Source organism: Elephas maximus, chromosome 6, assembly GCF_024166365.1.
Source record: "Elephas maximus indicus isolate mEleMax1 chromosome 6, mEleMax1 primary haplotype, whole genome shotgun sequence".
NCBI lineage: Eukaryota > Metazoa > Chordata > Mammalia > Proboscidea > Elephantidae > Elephas > Elephas maximus.
The window spans coordinates 48,688,372-48,707,776 of NC_064824.1; the positions used below are offsets into that span (position 1 = coordinate 48,688,372).

Sequence of the window (19,405 nt, forward strand, 5' to 3'; positions counted from 1 at the left end):
GCACTTCTGGGTGGACTCAAACCTCCAGCCTTCCTGCTAGCAGCCAAGTATGTTAGTTATTTGCACCACCCACGGACTCTGAGCAGGAACAAAAAAAAAACCAAAAAGCCGAAACTCATTGCCCTCAAGTAGTTTCAGACTCATAGAGACCCTATAGGGCAGAGTAGAACGGTCCCATACAGCTTCTACGGCTGTAACCTTTGTGGAATCAGACTGCCACATCTTTCCGCCACAGAGCTGCTGGTTGGTGGGTTCGAACTGCCAATGATTCTGTTAGCAGCTGAACACTTAACCACTGTGCCACCAAGGCTCCTTGAGCAGAAAATAAAAGGCAAAAAATCTTGAAAGGGAAAAGGCTGCAAAGATTTCCTGTTTCTTGTCTACTTTTGCAACCTGTAGTGCCCCTCTTCCGGACAGAAGTAGGACTCATGACATCACTAACTCATTGCCATGGATTCTGACTTATAATGACCCTGTAGGAGTAGAACTGCGCCATAGGGTTTCAAAGGCTGTAAATCTTTATGCAAGTAGACTGCCACATATTTCTCCCACAGCCAGCAGCTGGTGGGTCAAAGCATCAACCTTCTGGTTAGCAAGCAAGCACTTAGACAGGTGCTTAACCACTGCGCCGCCAGGGCTCACAACAACACGAAGGCATGGAAAACCCTTAGTAGGAGGGAGAACGGATGAAATGGAGCTAGCAGCAACTGGGAGGTGGTCAGTCACACAAACGCGAGCTAGAGTACAAGCTACTACCGAGCTAATGTGCTTCTGTGTCTCCTTAACACGTTTCACTTCAGGCAGGTCAGGAATCGGAGTTCCTTGTCCAATTGCTTCCTTATACTTCACCTGTAGACAGAAGAATAGGAAATAAAAGTATTATTACATGCTAGGTAGTTAGTCTTCCCAATATGTATGTGTATCTAATTAGTAGTCCCCCAAGTTTGTGTATGTGTGTGTGCTGAAAATACATATAATAAAACATCTGCCAATTCAACAATTTTTACATGTACAATTCAGTGACGTTGATTATGTTCATTATGTGCAACCATCACCACTGTCCTTTTCCAAATTATTCCACTAAGTTTTAAAATCATCGTTTAGAGAACACACACACTCTACATAGTGTGAATGGGGCCAAATTCTGAACTGCCCCATAATGTTTCCGAGGAGTGGCTGGTGGATTCAAACTTCGACCTTTTGGTTGGCAGACAAGCTCTTAACCACTGAGCCACCAGGGCTCCGAGACTGAGTCAGAGGAGAGCTATTCAGAGAACAAGGATACCTAGATTCTCCCTTGTCTTTTTGGGGGCAGAGGTGAGAGGACCCATACTTGCACTAACCAAACAAAACAAAACAAATCCATTGCTACCGAGTTGATTTTGATTTCTAGTGACCCTGTATGACAGGGCAGAACTGCCCCATAGGATTTCCAAGGCTGTAATCTTTATGGAAGCAGACTGCCACATCTTTCTGTCGTGGAGTAGCTGGTGGGTTCAAATCTCTGACCTTCAGTTAGCAGCCGAGCACTTAGCCATTGTGCTCCTATACTTGCACTAAAAAAAAAAGAAACCAAACCCATTGCCACAGAGTCGATTCTGACTAATAGTGACTGTATAGGACAGAGTAGAACTGTCCCATACGGTTTCCAAGGAATGGCTGGTGGATTTGGACTGCTATACTTTTTGGTTAGCAGCCAAACTCTTAACCACTGTGCCGCCAAAACAAACAAACAAAAAAACCCATTGCCATAGAGTTGATTCCGACTCTTAGAGACCCTATAGGACAGAGTAGAACTGTCCCATAGGGTTTCCAAGGAGTGCCTGGCGGATTTAAACTGCCGACCTTTTGGTTAGCAGCCAAACCCTTAACCACTGTACCACCAGGGCCCCAACTGTGCCACCAGGACTCCCTTATATTGCCCATATACTTCAATGTTTGTATATCCAAAAGTTCATTTGACCTAGGACAGATATGTACATGTACATGTATAGAGGAAGACTGATTCTTGGCTTTTTCTGACAGATTCTACTTCCTTACAATCCTCTGTTTTCTTTACCTAAACTCTCCCCCATGAAAACAGCCAGGAAAAGGAGCCGAGTCTCCCCACTGGCACACACCAAGCATGTATATTAGCAACTTAAGCTGTTACTGGTGACAAAGGTTTTGAGCACAGCTCAGACATCAATGTCAAATGTCAAAGGAAGGGAGAAAATATGGAAAGTGTGTCCACCATGTCTTTACCGAGCTAATGTGGTCCTGGGTTTCTTTCACTCTCAACATCTCAGGAGTCTTTCCAATCGCCGTTCCTGGTGAGACATCCTCTTTATATAAAACCTGGGCATTCAGAATCAGGATAGTGTTACACAGTAGGAAGGAAAAACCAGTCATTCCTGGAGAACGACTAGGAAACATGGCTTCTGTGAAAACAAAAGATACTCGAGACTGTTTTTAGGCAAGAGCTCAAGCATTGCATCTGGCATCTTCTAGGTCAGTATCATTGACTCAGACAGTAGCTATAACACGAATCGTTTTCCAGATCTTGAGATTTCTTTTAAGGTTATTATACCATATTAATATAAGGATGAGAAAAATCAGAAAACACTGATTAAAAAAAAAATCCCATATGAAACAAAATCCATTAAAGAAATGGGAAGTCAGTCAGTTACATTGGGGAGGTGTGATAAAGGAAATTACAGCATGAAAAACAAGTGCACCTTCCTGGAGCAAGCAACACATGTTACTGCACTGGTATTAAAAAGTTAAAAAGAAAGGAAGTTTGCTTTGTTACCAGTTTTAAGTTTTTATTTCAAATGGCATCTGGAGTGAAGATTTTGGAGCAAAGGATGGGAATTTTACAAATAACCACTAATATTAACTGGGGAGGTTAGGTGTTAATTGTTGGAACCAATGTGGGGCTAGCAGACTTTTAAAGAGAACAGAATTATTAGGTTAGCATTAAATGCAATATATATATATATACCGAGCTGAAATTCTTTTGATTTTCCTTAACACGCAGTATTTCTGGCGTGTCTTGAACAACCGTAATTTTTCCTTTACTGCTTTTAAGGTCACCCTGGTATTGGAGCTATGAAGAAAGAGTAAACATCTTGTTAAGATCTCAACAATGATTTATATATTTTTAATTGTCCTATGTTATGCAAAAGAAGTTGAAGTCCCATGTTAAAAAAAAAAAAGCCTATGCCACACTAATCATGGTCTGATATCCAGAGGGAAATTGTTCCATAAGAATTTTGTGGAGAAATTAATTTTGAAAAACCCTAAAACTTATGATGTGTCAAATTTGGTTATTCTTAAGCATCCCTTGCCTAGAATTAACTTTGAAAAAGATAGTTTCACCAGTAATGGACAATGGTGATAGTCAGTGATAGGAAGCCACCAATCAGAGGACAGAGAGCTCTGTCATGCTGTGGTGTGGGGATGATATGTAGGGTGAGCCCGGAGAAGAATCAAGCACACATTTGCAGGGGCATAGATGGGAGAAGTAAAAGCTGCTCCCTGGCACCACTACAGGGTTGAGATACCCAGGCGTGTGTGCCCATGTGTGCCCTCCTTACTCTACTTGATCCCAGGCATCAGGAGCTCTGTGTTAGATTCAATGAAAACTTACAAGGCTGAAGTTCTTTTGGTTCTCCCGGACTCTCTGCATCTCAGGGGTGTCCAAAACAGTCTCATAATATGGCATGGACTTCTCTGCATCTTCCTTGTACTTTTTCTGGGAATAGATATCGAGAAATAAGAATGGTGAACACCAAAGATATTGGATCAATGGAACCAGCCAGCTCAGCAGATGAAAAGTTCCTTGTACTTTCTTTAATGTTCGAGGATGTTAAAAAACCAGAGCAGTTTCTGTGGATTCCACGGCAAACCCATGTGTGCCGAGTAGAGCTGCTCTCCATACGGTTTTCAAGGCTGTGAACTTTTGGAAGCAGATTGCCAGGTCTTTCTTCTGAGGACCTCTGGGTGGACTTGAACCACCAACCTTTCACTTAGTAGTCTGGTTCTTAACCATTTGGGCCACCCAGGGGCTTTCTTCAAGGACATTAGGTAGTTTATAAAGCATAACCCTCTCTATCAGTGAGAACTTTTCTTTCTAGGAGAACTGAGCCTGGGCATTTAATATGACCCACTGACATGGCGAAGCTGTTAGAAGAGAGACCCTTGATGACTGGACCACAGGAAGGAAGTTACAGCCAAGGAGGCTCTTGGCAGGGAGATGGGGATACCTATAACGGCAATAATCTTCACTGAACTGGATAGAACCATTCAGCCAGGAACCAGAGTATTCCACAAGCAGGTGGAGAGGAGGAGGTTTAGGAGCAGGCCTTATTCGAAGAGCAATGAGCAGGTGTAAGCAGGACTGAAGCTGCAGGACTGAGTGGGTGGACAGGCCCAGAAGGTGCCTCCAGAACACACAGGGCTTTGACTCTGCAGAAACCATCCTGAAGGAGACTAACGACTCTTCTAGACAGACCTGGGGTGCCCTTATAACCAACCCATTCTGAACGGACCAGCCAAGGGCTGCTCTAAGCACATCATCACTTTTCCTTGTGTTTTCCCAGCCTAACCCTTGCCCTTGGTTAGAGAGGCCTGTCCTCAAGTGCCCCTCTTCTCCCAGACACTACACGGTAAATCCCCCAGGTGAAATGAATCATCTCCAGTGATTCTGTGCAGCTAAACACTCGCTCTTGTTGTTGTTGTTGTTAGGTGCTGTCGAGTCGGTTCCAACTCAGAGGCCTTATGCACAACAGAACGAAACACTGCCCGGCCCTGCGCCATCCTTACAATCGTTGTTATGCTTGAGCCCATTGTTGCAGCCACTGTGTCAATCCACCTCATTGACGGTCTTCCTCTTTTCTGCAGACCCTGTACTTTGCCAAGCATGATATCCTTCTCCAGAGACTGAGCCCTCTTGACAACATGTCCAAAGTATGTAAGATGCAGTCTCACCATCCTTGCTTCTAAGGAGCATTCTAGCTGTAGTTCTTCGAAGACAGATTTGTTCATTCTTTTGGCCAAACCAAAAACAAACCTGTTGCCCTCAAGTCAATTCCAACTCATAACAACCCTCTAGGACAGAGTAGAACTGCCCACAGAGTTCCCAAGGAGGGCCTGGTGGATTTGAACTGCCAACCTTTTGGTTAGCAGCCATAGCACTTAACCACTATGCAACCAGGGTTTCCGTTCTTTTGGCAGTTCATGGTATGTTCAATATTCTTTGCCAACACCATAATTCAAAGGCATCAATTCTTCGTTCTTCCTTATTCATTGTCTAGCTTCTGCACACGTATTAGGCAATTGAAAACACCGTGGTCTGAGTCAGGCACACCTTAGTCTTCAAGATAACATCTTTGCTTTAAATAATTTAAAGAGTCTTTTGAAGCAGATTTGCCAAGGCAATGCATTGTTTGATTTCTTGACTGCGCTACCATGGGTGTTGATTATAGATATAAGTAAAATGAAATCTTTGACAACTTCAGTCTTTTCTCTGTTTATCATGATGTTGCTTATTGGTCCAGTTGAATTTTTTTTCTTTTCTTTTTTTATGTTGAGGTGTAAATCTCAGATTTACTAGCTTCAAAAACCCAGGGTGAGGCCAGGAAATCTACATTCCCTGTTGTTCATAAAACACAGCCAGGATAGGTAACTACTGCTTTAAAACAAAAACAAACGAGCAAACAAAAAACCAGACCCATTGCCGTTGAGTTGACTCTGACTCACAGTGACCCTAGAGGACAGAGTAGAACTGCCTCGTAGGGTTTCCAAGGAGCAGCTGGTAGATTCAAACTGCCGACCTTTCAGTTAGCAGTGGTATCTCTTAATCACTGTGCCACCAGGGCTCCAACTACTGCTTTAGGGTGCATTAATCAAAAGACAAGCAAAAATGCTAATTTGAAGAAAACAAACTTCAGACTCCTGACCATCACTGAAGATTAAACCAAATAAGGTATATCTTGATATATGAAGGGCATCCTACTTTTCTTCATCTCTGTACTTGTAAGAAGAGGCAGAGTCACCCATCAATCGGAGGGATCAGGGTTAAATTGTAGAGACAGTGTTGGTGATAGAAGATCAATCTCTTTAAATAGATTGATAGTCCAAATCTGGGTGGTCTACTTTGTTTTTTTCCAGATTCATACATAAATCTTACATCAACATTATCAGAGATTTTACATGTTAAAAATATCAATTCATTAGTTGTGGGCTGTATTATTGATTTAGGAAATAATATTGGAGTCATTATTCCCTGTCCTTAAGCAGAGAGAATGTGACCCAGCTGGAGCTGGACTCAAAAGGACATATCAGCTGGACCCTGAGATATAAAGACAATGGTTAGGATAATCTTGGAAAATATCTTTTAGGAAACCTTTCACATAAGCCAATCAAACAGAACACAAAAGACATTCCATTCTTATCTTTTTCTATTAGCATTTAGTGAATAGAAAATTTGTTGGACCAGTGAAGAGCCTCCTGACTATCCTTACTGAAACCTATACCAATGATTATTAAGAAAGACAATTCAAATCAGTGTTTAGCCATCTGTGAAAAGGTAAAGCTTTCAATGATTTTGCCCATTGGTAATGTTAATATATACTGAGGATCCTGTAATGTTCCTCGGACTCAGACAGACATTGCTATGGCAGCATGCTTGTCTGTTTTTCCACTTTTGTTTATTCTGTAATATTTCCTTGGACTCAGGCAGACATGGCTCTAGCAGTCTGCTTGTCCATTTTCTCATTCTTGCCAATTCTGTAATAAAGCCTTGGACTCGGATAGATATGGCTCTGGCAGCACGCTTGTCCATTTCCCTACTTTTGTCTGTCCTGTAATATTCCTTGGATTCAGGCAGATATTAGCTCTGGTGGCATGCTTGTCCACTTCCCAGTTTTGCCCTTTTGAATATATGCCAAACAAAACTTTCTTTTTGCTTTACTAAACTTGGTGATCTTTTATGCTATGGCATTATGTAAGAGTTCTTTAAAACCAAAACAAAACCCACTGCTGTCCCATCAAGTTGTGATCTCACAGGGTTTCTAAAGCTATAAATCTTTACGGAAGCAAACTGCTACATCCTTCTCCCGAGGTGTGGCTAGTGGGTTTGAACTGGTGAACAGCGGTTAAGAGCTAAGCACTTTAACCACTATAAGACCAGGGGTCCTCAAGAGTTCTTTTTTTAAAAAAAAAGAAACCAAACCTGCTGCTGTCAAGTCGACTTTGACACATAGAGACCCTATAGGACAGAGTAGAACTGCCCCATAAGATTTCCAAGGAGTGCCTGGTGGATTCCAACTGCCAATCTTTTGGTTAGCAGCCATAGCTCTTAACCACAAGGCCACCAGGTTTTTCCAAGAGTTCTTTAGTACCTTAAAATTCCCTCTTATAATCCATTTTGATTCTGACATTAAAAAAGTCTTAACTCTAACTCAAGCTTACATCACAGATGAATCCCTTCTTTTTTATTGGACAAAATTATGATTTGAAGGAACACCCTTTGGTATGAAGGCCTTTTGTTCTTCATGATTAGGGTGTATGAGTTATATTCTCATGAATACCCTTACCTGACTTGAAAGGTTCTTGACTTGTTGGGCATGAATGATCTCCGGAGTATCAACCACAGACGTGAAATTGGCTTTTTCCATTTCTGCCAATTGCTTGTATTTAATCTGTAAAAGAACATCCAACAGTTGGGTACATGTTTACAAGGTACACAAGATTTGTTGGATTTGTTTGATTAAGAGATGATCAATATTTCTTTCCCAAGAGGATTCATTCATTTAACATTCAACATTTTTCCTCTTGTGTTCAAACTTTATACTAAAGAGTAAGATAAGGTTGAGTCCTAGCTGTTGAGAGACTTACCATCTAGTTGGGCGTAAAAAGGGAGTAAGGGTAAGGAGAGACCTAAGCAACAGATAGTAAAGCATGGGCTGTATACATAAAAGTAGGAATGAAAAGTAAGCAAAAGACACATACCAATTAGTATTAGACAACGTGAGATCCTTAAAAACCATGTCTTAAATTTAGACCTTGAAAGGTGGGAAGAAAACAACCCCAGATATATTCTGGGCACTGAATGACGAGTGTATTGACTAAGAAACAAGGGCTAATAAGGCCAGGGGGTCACAGTCAGCCCCAGCTCCAAGTACCAAGTTGATCCCTCAACTTCTGCCCTTTGCTCTGAATGCCCCAGTGGCTATAGACTCAGAAAGGCAGATGGTAGCAGGGCTGGCAAAGGGCTCTGATTCTTTCATTGGAATGGCTTCCACCAGGTAGATGTCCAAGGAAGACATTGTATACAATTGGTGTCACTGACCAACAAGTAAGAGAATGACGATATTTTGTCCTTATAACCCCAACTACTTTCTTGACAGATTGACACTGCATGGTAACACTGACCTGACTGGCAATATCAGTAGCATTCCTGGCTCTCATAAAATCAGGAGTTTCATTGGCCATGGCATTCAGGCCTCTTCCTTTGACTTCTAGCTCCAGGTCTCTCTTATACTCTTTCTATTAAAAAAAAAAAAAAAAACCGTGGCCATGAAGTCTTTCTACGGGAGCGTTGAAAAAAAAGTTACCTAACCTCCATTACTAGGTAATAAATGTACAGAGTGAGTAGTGAATATAAATCCACACAAGTGCCACCTCAGTTGTCCTGGGCAGTATTCTCTTGCTAGTATGCACCATCACCATTCCATGTGTTGGATAGAATGGTGACTACAGAAGTCCACTTTAGTAAAGTGTTCTACTCGTGTCAACATCAATCAATATGAGGGCTCCTTTTGAATACTTCCAGCATTCTCTACTTAGAAAATTAAAATATAAAGCAAATTTTAAATCTGGTTTGGAACATAACTAGGATTAAAACGAGATGCACAGTGCTCCAGTGTGGTGTTTTTATCTGAGTGAGCGCACTGAATGTACCATGCTTAAATCAAATAGTATTAGATAAGTAAGTAGTTCTGACAACCACTTGGGAACAGATTGCTATAATAGCAACTCATCAGAAATAGAGATATATCTTACTTAATTGTTAATAACCATGTTGGTTATGGAACGGGAAACTTAAAAATTTTCTTTTGATCTCTTCTCTGTTTTTCGGTGTAACCTGGCTAAGAAGGAAAAGATATTCTGTTAACTATGTACCTGTTTTTGGCTGTGGACCTACCTCGTTGAGGATTTGCGTGGCGTTCTTTGCCCTAAGCATGTCAGGAGTATCTTCCATTTCAGTGAGGCCCTTCCCACGGATGCTTTCTTCTAGATCTTTCCTGTACTCTTTCTATGTCACAAAATAAAACCAACAACACTGACAAGAAAGTGCAAACTGTTCCTCTTTTGGAAAGAGCCAAAAAACAAAATAAGACCCTTCCAAATTTTAAACAGCTTAAAGTTTAGTAAGTAAAGATGTAGATGAACGTAGGTTATAAGCTTCACCTGTTATTGTTAAATATCAAGAAAAAATAGAAATTAATAGAATGCTAAAGTAAGCACATTTTATTAGATATTCGATTAAAAAATTAGAAGAATTAACCTGGGTAACAGGTTAGGTGGCAGTACCAAACACATGTGAACCCAACTTGAAACCCAAAAAGTTAGGTGGTGATGAAAATGGTAGAAAGAACACACTGATGCATGTCATTAGTGCAATTATTTGGATCAAGAGGGAAAGAAAAGACCGAATGGGCACTACCTCGCTGGCTATTTTGGTGGCATATTTGACGTGTAATAAAGCTGGTGTGACCTCCAGGCCAGTCAGATTTCTGCCTTTAATGGACTCTTCATAATCTCTCCTATATTCTTTCTAATGTGAGTAGGAAGGAAAGACAAATTAAAAAGAATCTTTATTACAATTTATTTTCAATCCTGGAAAGAAAAAAAAAATTACAACATTTTCCATTTATGGCCTCTTGACTTGAATAGAGTCCTGTTTACGAGCACACATTTGAAACATGTCTGATTGTTCTGGAAATAATTTGTTTACAGCAAAGGTCCCCAAGGAAATGCAGAGGTTGAGAAACTTTAATGAACTCTACATTCATTGGTGTAACAGGACTGGGGCCAGTCCACTGGCAGAGTGGAATGAGGGATGTGCCATTAAGACACCATAGTTTTTGCTCCTGAAATCTTCCTGTACTTTTCTTAAGGTGACAAAGAATTCCATTTCATAATTAGAAATAAATGATTCAAGAAAAAAAAAAAAAAAAAAAACACCTAGATGAAAACAAGCCTGAGAGTACCAAAAGCAAACTTGGTCTTTTTCATAATCATGACCCATTTTTTAAATCCCTGAGTAGATAAAGTAGACAACGACGCGTAGAAAAATTTGTTGGCTTTTTTTAGAGAAAGGGCCACCGCTTCTCCCATCTCTGAATCCCTGTACTAGGCTATCTTTCAGAGCCTTGGAATAGATGTTGGAACTCCTTTTTTGTAACTTTTTGTCTTGATATAATTTAAAAGTTACAGAAAACTTGCAAGAACAGGACAAGAAACTCCCATGGAGTCCTGACTCAGATTTACCAATCACTTGAAACTATCTTAAAATTTTGATTATCTGGCATTCTGTGTACCAGAAAGCTCCATAAACTGCTACTGTCATTAAAAACTATTTATATATGTATATATATATATATATATACATATATACGGAGGAAAAGCAAAAAGAAATAAAAATTAAGACTGTCTCCCACTGAATGCAGACTTTCCAAGCTCTAAACAAGAGTCCATTCTTCTCCATCTTTGGTTAAAAATGAGGGGAAAAAAAAAGAGAGAGAGAGAGAGAGAATCTTAAAATGTCTCTGATTACAATTCTAAAATAGGAATTACGGCACCTTAACTTTTTATTTTCTGGGGTCTTGATAAACATCGTGATCCCTAATTCTCGTTTATTTGGCTTGGGGCATCCTTCTAAGGCTAGGCCATTCCAAAGCCCATGCGGTATCTATATAAAGGGGCCTTTCATTCATTAAAGAAAAATTCAAATCATACTCAATATAATTTGTTTCATTTTAGGAATAGTTAGCTATTCTAGTTCTGTGAAAAATGAGTTCAAGTAAAACATATACGGTAACATATTCTATTGTGTAGGACATTTTTAGTAACTGAACCATAAGATTTCTGAGATGGAAATAATTTTAGTGATCACATGTTAAAAAGTGCCATCATCTGCCAATTTCGGATAACAAGAGACCAGTTGTGTTTGCGGACAGTGCTTCTTTTCATCAGCTCAATGGTATGTGTGTTTTTCAGGACTTACCCCACTCTGCATTTGCTGAGACTCTTTGGCAGTGATGTATGTTGGTGTTTCAAAGTCCAGCATGGGCTTGCCTCGTTCCTTTTCGTACTTTTCCTTGTATTTCACCTAGTGACAAAAAAAAAAAAACTTATCAGTAATCTCTCGTCTGGTCAGCTCCTTGACAGAGACTTTTTTTAGGGACTGTACTTTTTAATGAATCTATTATGTTCAATTGGGTAGCATCTCGTCACCATTCAGAAGGGTCCTGTTGTGTTTCAGATCCAGCACCTTTTTGTATTTCCTGGAAGGAAAACACCATTACTGCCTGCAAGGCATAATTAGGATGTTTGTTCAATTCAAGGAGACAAAAGAATCACTGCAGAAAAAATCAGCTGGAAGAAATGCTGACGCAAGGAAATACACAGGGAAAATTACCCACCAATAACTTTGGGCGAAGTTCGATATGCACAAGATGTGAACATTTTAACAACAGTGTTAGTCAATATTTCTGAAAAAAAAAATGTCCAGTTTTTCTTGATAAGAACATTTACCAGAAACTTGGGGTCTTGATTTAATGGATAACATAGCAACTTCGTATATAAAAACTCTCTATGGGTCATAATTGACCATGTATTTAAAAATGAAAACGTGACATTCTTAAAGACCTCTTAAGGCTGTTTCACAAATGCAATCTCCTCATCCTGCTAACATGTGATTAGGAGATGGGAGAAGCATGTTAATATTCACATTTTACAGAGGAGAAGTTGAAAGACAGAGATGCAAAGGACCTTGCTGAAATTCACACAGCATCTCAGTAGCAATGCTTAAATCTCAGCTCTCCTGGCTATAACAAGGTCTGGAAGGTCGACAGAATAGAGGCCTCAGGCATATGCTGCTTGCAGATGATACGAGGACATTTCTAGTCTCTTAGTCCTCTTGGTTTAATGCCCAACAGGAAACTAAATAAAGCTGAATTTGGGAACTAGGAGGTCACATGATAGCAAACACTTCTTTCCTCTGAGACTCTTCGATTATTTTACAAATTTAGCAACTTATTCGATACCTATAGATTCCTTCAGTGGCAGATCTGATCATATCACTTCTCTGATTAAAATCCTCCTAAATGGGAATTGTACTCTTTCCTAACCGAGGACGCCAGCCTGTGGGGCACATTGGGACTATTGTAAGGGGTACCATCATCGCTTTTGTAACAATCTTTATACTTCCAGTCCCCGACAGTAACCTGAGCAGCATACATGGCATGCATATGTACTATTTCTCCAATATATGTAGGTGCTGTTATAATTTATAACATCCAAAGTTGTTTCAAAGTGTTAGTAAATTCAAAAGCCCGTTATATCTTCCACCACTTTCTCAGTGCAGCTGCTAAACGTATAACTGTTATCCTGGGGGATCCAGGAAATTTGTTGACATTGTAGATGAATGAGCATTAGGGAAGAAGTCAGTCTCGATCAACTTACTATACTCTGTATATCTGTGGCCTCTTTTAGATGAAGCTGCTCCAGGTTATCAGGAATGGTGTGGTAGTGGCCTTTACTCTTCTCATAGTTCTTCTTGTACTGGTACTGAGGGGAAGACAGAAAAAAGGCAATTGGTGGACAAGATGCTCAGCGTTCCAGTTTTTCCTCTTTAGTTTAGACATTCCCACAGCAGCATTGTCAAGACCAAATTAAAATTAGCAAACACTAAGTGGTGGGTTAAAAACAGTTTTAAAAGATGAAAATATACGTTAAGTATTGTCAGTTAATACTAGAGGTAAACACTTAAGTTGCATGGCTTGAATATACCAAGTAGGCTTTAAAAGTGAAAGAAACTATTGCAAACAGGAATTCTATGTCCTTAAAGGAGGAAAGGGCTTCGTTAATTCAAAGAAAAAATAGTTTAAATGTTCTAAAAATAGAAGCATTGTTACATTCTGTGAGGTGTTATAGTCAATGGAGAATTGGGAGATTAACGCTGCAATTTGGAAGAAGACACTCAAACACAAGAATAACTTTCTAATAAATCTGTTCTATCAGTAATTTTTTTTTTTTTTATCAGTAGCAGAGAAGGAGATGCGTGTGAGTTCAGGGAAGGAGTTTAGTTGCAAATGAGTGAAACTAGCTGTTTCAGGAATGAATGATTGAGCTTACAGAACTGGCAAGGTGGCTGGTATTCAGGACATGATTCATTATCAGCGATTCCTTCATGTCAGTCACAGGTTTGTGAAGTTTCTTTAGGTCTGCCTTATATTTAACCTGCATATGAAGGAAAAAAAAGGAGATTACAAATACAGGAAATGGAAAACAGTGCTGTTGGAGATCATAGCGACATATCACATCGTGAAACAAATGCTGCAGAAGGCAAGGAAAAACATACCTCACTTGTGAGATTATTAGCATCTTTCATGACTTTGTAGAGCTGGCTGTCTCTTGGATTGTATTTTGGCGTCTTGCCCTTCTCTTTGTCGAAATTTTCTCGATATTTAATCTAACAGCAAATGCAAACATCCAAATTATTTCTGAACATCAATCAATTGAAGGACTGAAGAAATGGCAGAGATACATAGGCCAAAGACTATATGTTATACGTCAGGTGACAATATCATTTATTATCCAAACTGGGACTTTCGTCAGAGTAAAAGAAGGCACTATTAATAGTTATGCTGGGACAAGAGGCAATCAAAATAAGATCAAGTGATGAAATAACATAATCTTAGATTATATTATTATATATTATCCAGAGGTATAAAAGGTAAGTACCTCTTTCTAATGCAAAACAAAAATAAGTGGAAGAAGGCTTCAGGCTAAATGTAGCAAAGTAATCTAATATATTTGATTTTGAGCATTTTGGACTTCCTAAATTGGAAAACCAAAAGCATTTTAGGTCTGCTGCAAGGAATTCAAAGAACAGTTGCATATGATCAGGAAAGGTTAGAATTAAGAAATCTGTTCAATTAGAATTTATTGTGATTTCAAAATAGCAGTTTGGCTATATAATTTTAATTTTTTAAAACTTGACAAATAAGGTACAACTTCTGAGTAAAAAAGAACAGAATTTGGGGGCTATTGGCCTCCAGTATGATGTCAGAATAGAGGTAAGAAAGAAGTGCGATACTTTAGAATAATTAGAAAAATAAGATTAAATATACTTTTAGGATATATGAAACTATATGCAAAGATTATGCAAAGGACTAAATACAATTTTTTCTTTAAAAGTCAAATGCCTGACAAATATTTGCTCAATAAATGTGTTTTGACTGAATGAACAAATGAAAAGAAGAGTGTGTCACTATACTTAGGTAAAATGTCTAAGGAAGTTGATTCATTTATAAGAAATTCAGCAGAATAACTAAAAGTGGCAAACATTTCCTTATTAAAAAGCAGCCTGATGGATTTGTCAATAACATTCTAGAATTAAGTCCAGAAGTAGAACTCTACTAATGATTCACTCTAGGAAGAATGAAAAATGAGCTAGTTCTAGATGTTAGCCAAACAAAAGGGCTAATTTTTTGACTTTCAAGGAAACCTTGAGTTTCTGTTACTGGTAATAGGAAAGATTCACTCTTTGAAGTTAGCATATCGGAGTCCAGTAACCCAGGTATGTCACTCTGTAGACATTTAAAATCAGTACACCTTACACTTCAGCACTGGACTTCACTTCCCCACAACTTTACATATCCATCAGAACAGACATAAAATGAGACCACTCAAATGCTAAAAACAATTCTGAAATCTGCCACACCAGAGAAAATGCATTCACAACATTGAGACTCTTTTACTTTGAATAATCCCACAGTGGAAATGCATAGAAAAACTAAGCATGCAGAACAAAGCACCATGATCAGGCACATTGAGACAGACACAGAAGAGGAAGCAGGAACGCCAGAGAATAGGACAATATTTAAATAAATGCTAGAATGGTTCTTCTTTGACAGGAAATTCGCTCTGGAAAGAAAGAAATGGAAATCCTACTAGAGAAAGTCAGAGGTGGTGAGCAGGGGTCTGGACCACAAGGGGACTTTTCCTAGGGATGTAGGAACCCATAAGAATAAGAAAAAGCCCAAGAGCTGTAAAACACAGAAAAGTAAAGTAAACCAGAAGCACAGAGTGAGACTGGGGCAGAAGAGATACACAGGCCCTCCTTGGATGAGAATAAAATAGGCTTCTTTTAGGAAGATGCTAAAAGTCCTCTTTTTATCTTTAGAAAATAAGAGTTCTTTTCTGAAGAAATGTTTATTTGAAGAGCATCATGTCCTTCGGTGTCACTTCAGTTCTTTTTCTTCTGTACATGTCACGTTAAAAAAAAAAAACTAAACTAAAACCAGAAAACCAGTTGCGTTTGAGACGATTTCAACAACAGCAACCCCAGGTGTGTCAGAGTAGAGCTGTGTTCCATAGGGTTTTCAATAGCTGATTTTTTGGAAGTATATCTTCAGGCCTTTCTTCTGAGATGTCCCTGGGTAGACTCAAACCTTCAACCTTTGGAAATCATTTGCACCACCCAGGGACTCCTCCACAAGAAAGCCTCCAGGAAATGCAGTCCAGCATGACTACTCACATCTGAGTTCAGTACTTCCAGCTTACTTTTTGGCTGGATCCTATACATTTTGAAAAATAAGCACACACATCCAATTCAAGACCTCAGGAATTCTCAGAATGGTGTACAAGGCAGTAAGTGTAGTAAAAGCATATACATGTTGGCATTAAGGAAGAGTAATGTCTTTTCCCCCCTTTCTTTTAATCATGGAACTCTAAGCAGCAATGGCACAAGGCCATGTATCAGCAAGTAGCAGCACCGGGGTTTCACAATCCTACCAGGCTCAGATGGCAGTCTACTTTAAATGTAGCGTAGTAAAGTGATGTTAAATTAGTAGCCCTTTCAAAGTTTAATTGTATTTAAAAGTCTAACATTCAAGTTTTCAGCTCTTTTTCAGGGATTAGAGCTATATGTTGGTGCTTCTAAAGACTCAAAAACAGGCTCAATAATGAGAAAATTTCTTGCTTTTAAGACTGTAAAACAAAGGGTCAAAAAACTGTGAGTAAAAGAGTTTTAAACATCTAGTCCTGTTGATTCGAAATGTGCCTGAATGAGAGGCTGTATTAAATACCAAATGTATTAAGTATGAAGAATGGTAAATATCTTCAGGAGAAGCAATGAATGGTTTTCTTTGTGTGGCTCAAGATGAGATTCTCTGTTTTCATTTCATCTTTTAAGTTGATCACTATTAGCTACCAAAAGTATATTGGGAGGTTATTTCCAAGTCAAGTCTATCTTCCTGTGCCAAGTGGCATGTTCTAGAGAGAGAGTTTCATGCAGGAAAAGAGGATAGTGTGCAAAAGTAGATCCTTTACAAATTTCCAGAGCATTCTACACGTTCCAACACAAAATCAACAGAAAAGAGTGCAACTTGGTCAGTTATCTGACCAAGGCCAAGAAAGGAGACAAGAGAAAGACAGAAATATCTATTTGCTGGTGCCAGTCTTACATCACTGATGAGCACATTAATTTTCTTAAGATGCCTCATCATAGGGGTGTCATAAGATGCGGCGCCGTGCCCGTGCCCTCTCCTTTGGTCTTTGAGGTATTCCACCTAGAGTATGCGGCAAGACAGCAAAGTCAGAATGGGGAGACCCCACATGCAGCGGAAACCCCTTTGGGCTAGAGATCACACGATGAAGATGCCCAAACTGTGAATCCAGAGGCAAGCCTTTCACAGGACGTGAATGAATGCAGGAAGGTGAGCCTTTCACAGGAAGTGAGCCCAGGAAGGTGAGTTCATAAAAAAGATCTGGTTGGGCCCCATTCTCCATGCCATAAGATTCACTTATGATCAGAAATATAAGCCTCTAGATTTTCACAAACAGTAAAACTTTTTCAAAATTTCAACCTCGAAGTCATTTCTTTGTTTTTAACTTAATAATTAGATGACCTTAAAGAAAAAAATTTTTTAATAGGATCTTATTACATGTCATCACTTTTAGAGATTCCCCCAGGTTTTTTTTTGTGTGTGTGATTTCATATCTTGTTCTCAAATGCTTATGCAATTCCATTAATTTATAATAAATATACTGCATCGGGTTTTTTAAATGAAGAACTTTAAAGAAATCATATTGTAATTAGTCATTCGAACCTTCTGCTTCTTCCTAACTCCAAACTCATTTTGAGGTTCTATCACTTGGCAGTACTAATTTGTATATTCTAAAAGGTTGGAATTCATCTTTGGAATTGAGAAAGACAGTCCATACAGCAACCAAATTACCCAAAACTATTTCCTCAAGCAAATACCTGAGAGAACAGTTAATGAACAAATTGAAGTTGCATCTTTAAATTGGAAGAGAAGATATTCTTGAGCTCAAGTTCTAGGGAACCCAAACTTGTTTCTTTGAGAGATCTGGTGGTAGATCATGGGGTCTATGAGCTAAGGTTTAAGAACCTGTGATAATATGGGGGTATCGCAGATCATGGGAAAATAACAAGAAAAATAGGTAATATGGCAACCAGTTTTGGTCAACGTATTTCTGAGTCCATCTTCTTCCCAATAATATGAAATCTGATAGAATGAAGTGTTCCCCCTCAACATCCTGTGTATCCCTTTATCAAACACTTACACCAAATTATAGTTATTTATCCACAGACATGTAGTCTGAGGACATTTGGTCATCCTCCCAGTTCCTAGCCCAGGCACTCAATATACATTATGTTGTATCAAAGACTAAACGTGACTGCATCTGGTTGGATTCCAGAAGTTAGAATTTCATGACTCTTGCTAACAAATCTCCCACAGGTGACTCAAGTCTGAATCAGACTCTTGGGATGCTGTTCTTATTGCCTGGGTAGAAGTTTCAGTAGGACCTCATGTGCTGATGTTTTTGTCACATGAAGATTGTTAAACACACAGACACCTAGACACATACCCATAAATGGGAACGTGAAGAATCAGAAAGGGCTGGACAGATTAGTGGGAAACACTTCATGATAAAACTTTTTAAAGCCTGTAGTGCTATCTAAGACCCAGTGTCTCTTTGATTGCTAATATTGCACCTCCATTCTGGGAATCACTTCCCCCTGCAAGGTTCTTTTTATGCCCTCCTAAGAGCGGCTGCTTGCCTGTCCAGATTACCTGGCTGCTCAGCTTGGCTGCCTTCTTGGCCATTTCAATGTCTGGGCGACCAAGCATGCTTAAGCCATGACTGCCTTCCTTGCGGTGTTTAGCTCTGTATTCCACCTGAATCAAAGAAAACAAAAATTGGGCAACACGTTGCACATGATGGGAGCCTTGTCTGACTTGTTGGTGGTAGCCTTGGGAATGGGGACATTTTAGGCACACCCTTACCTCACTGGCCTGTTTGGCCGCTTGCGTGGCCTTCTTAATGTCTGGTCGATCTGCCACTGTGGTATAATGCAGATTCTCTTTGGCATCTTTTTTGTAAGCAACCTTTATTGGGGAAAGATAACAATTACTCACTTGAGTGATACACTGTCTTTCAAAAAGTTCTCACAAAGCACAGGCAACCTTTTTTACTTAAAACAAAACAAAACGAAACAAAACCCAAACCTGTTGCCATTGAATCGATTCTGACTCATAGCAACCCTATAGGACAGGGTAGAACTGCCCCACAGTGTTTCCAAGGAGCGGCTGGTGGATTCGAACTGCTGACCTTTTGGTTAGCAGCCAAGCTCTTAACCATTGCATCACCAGGGCTCCTTTCACTTAAAACCAGACCAATTCCCATCATTTTTTAAACTACTCGATGAAGAAGTGGGGGTACCCTTCCCTGAAGCAAGCCCTCGCAGGCACCAGATTAGGTTCCACTGCTCAAAGGGGACTCTGAGAGCATGAAGTGGGGGAACTCACGTTACTCTGCTTCTTGGCCACTTCCATAGCGTGTTTCACCTCTGGTGGCTCCAGCATGATAGAGTAGTTGGACTTTCCTTTCTCCTTGACATACTTCTTTTTGTAATTTGTCTAAACACAGCCAGAATGATTTGTGTGAGTAGAGAAAGCTGGGAATAAAATTGATTTACTTGAAGAACTGTGAGGAGATCTCCAGAAAGATACATGGTTCCCCATTTTGACATTAATCTGAGTCTTAGATCGCCAACTCATGTTCTAATTAGTTCTTCCCTGTAATTTCTGTCCCAGAATCC

The 19,405-nt window shown here is 39.6% G+C and overlaps 1 protein-coding gene across 50 annotated transcripts in view; it reads right to left on the reverse strand.

Moving 5' to 3' along the window:
• The window catches only part of NEB (nebulin), a 249,303-nt gene that overhangs the window by 19,570 nt on the left and 210,328 nt on the right, over positions 1 to 19,405 (reverse strand). For 49 of the 50 annotated variants that reach the window (XM_049887235.1, XM_049887234.1, XM_049887223.1 and 46 more), the window contains 15 exons: positions 19,113 to 19,223; positions 18,591 to 18,692; positions 18,378 to 18,482; positions 13,634 to 13,744; positions 13,408 to 13,512; positions 12,736 to 12,840; positions 11,276 to 11,380; positions 9,713 to 9,823; positions 9,191 to 9,301; positions 8,419 to 8,532; positions 7,581 to 7,685; positions 3,632 to 3,736; positions 2,984 to 3,088; positions 2,245 to 2,337; positions 757 to 849 (listed from right to left, as the gene is read on the reverse strand). In XM_049887235.1, coding sequence (XP_049743192.1) covers positions 757 to 849; positions 2,245 to 2,337; positions 2,984 to 3,088; positions 3,632 to 3,736; positions 7,581 to 7,685; positions 8,419 to 8,532; positions 9,191 to 9,301; positions 9,713 to 9,823; positions 11,276 to 11,380; positions 12,736 to 12,840; positions 13,408 to 13,512; positions 13,634 to 13,744; positions 18,378 to 18,482; positions 18,591 to 18,692; positions 19,113 to 19,223 — 1,581 coding nt within the window. The remainder of the gene's footprint in view (positions 1 to 756; positions 850 to 2,244; positions 2,338 to 2,983; positions 3,089 to 3,631; positions 3,737 to 7,580; positions 7,686 to 8,418; positions 8,533 to 9,190; positions 9,302 to 9,712; positions 9,824 to 11,275; positions 11,381 to 12,735; positions 12,841 to 13,407; positions 13,513 to 13,633; positions 13,745 to 18,377; positions 18,483 to 18,590; positions 18,693 to 19,112; positions 19,224 to 19,405) is intronic. The other variant, XM_049887190.1, reaches the window with a different exon arrangement.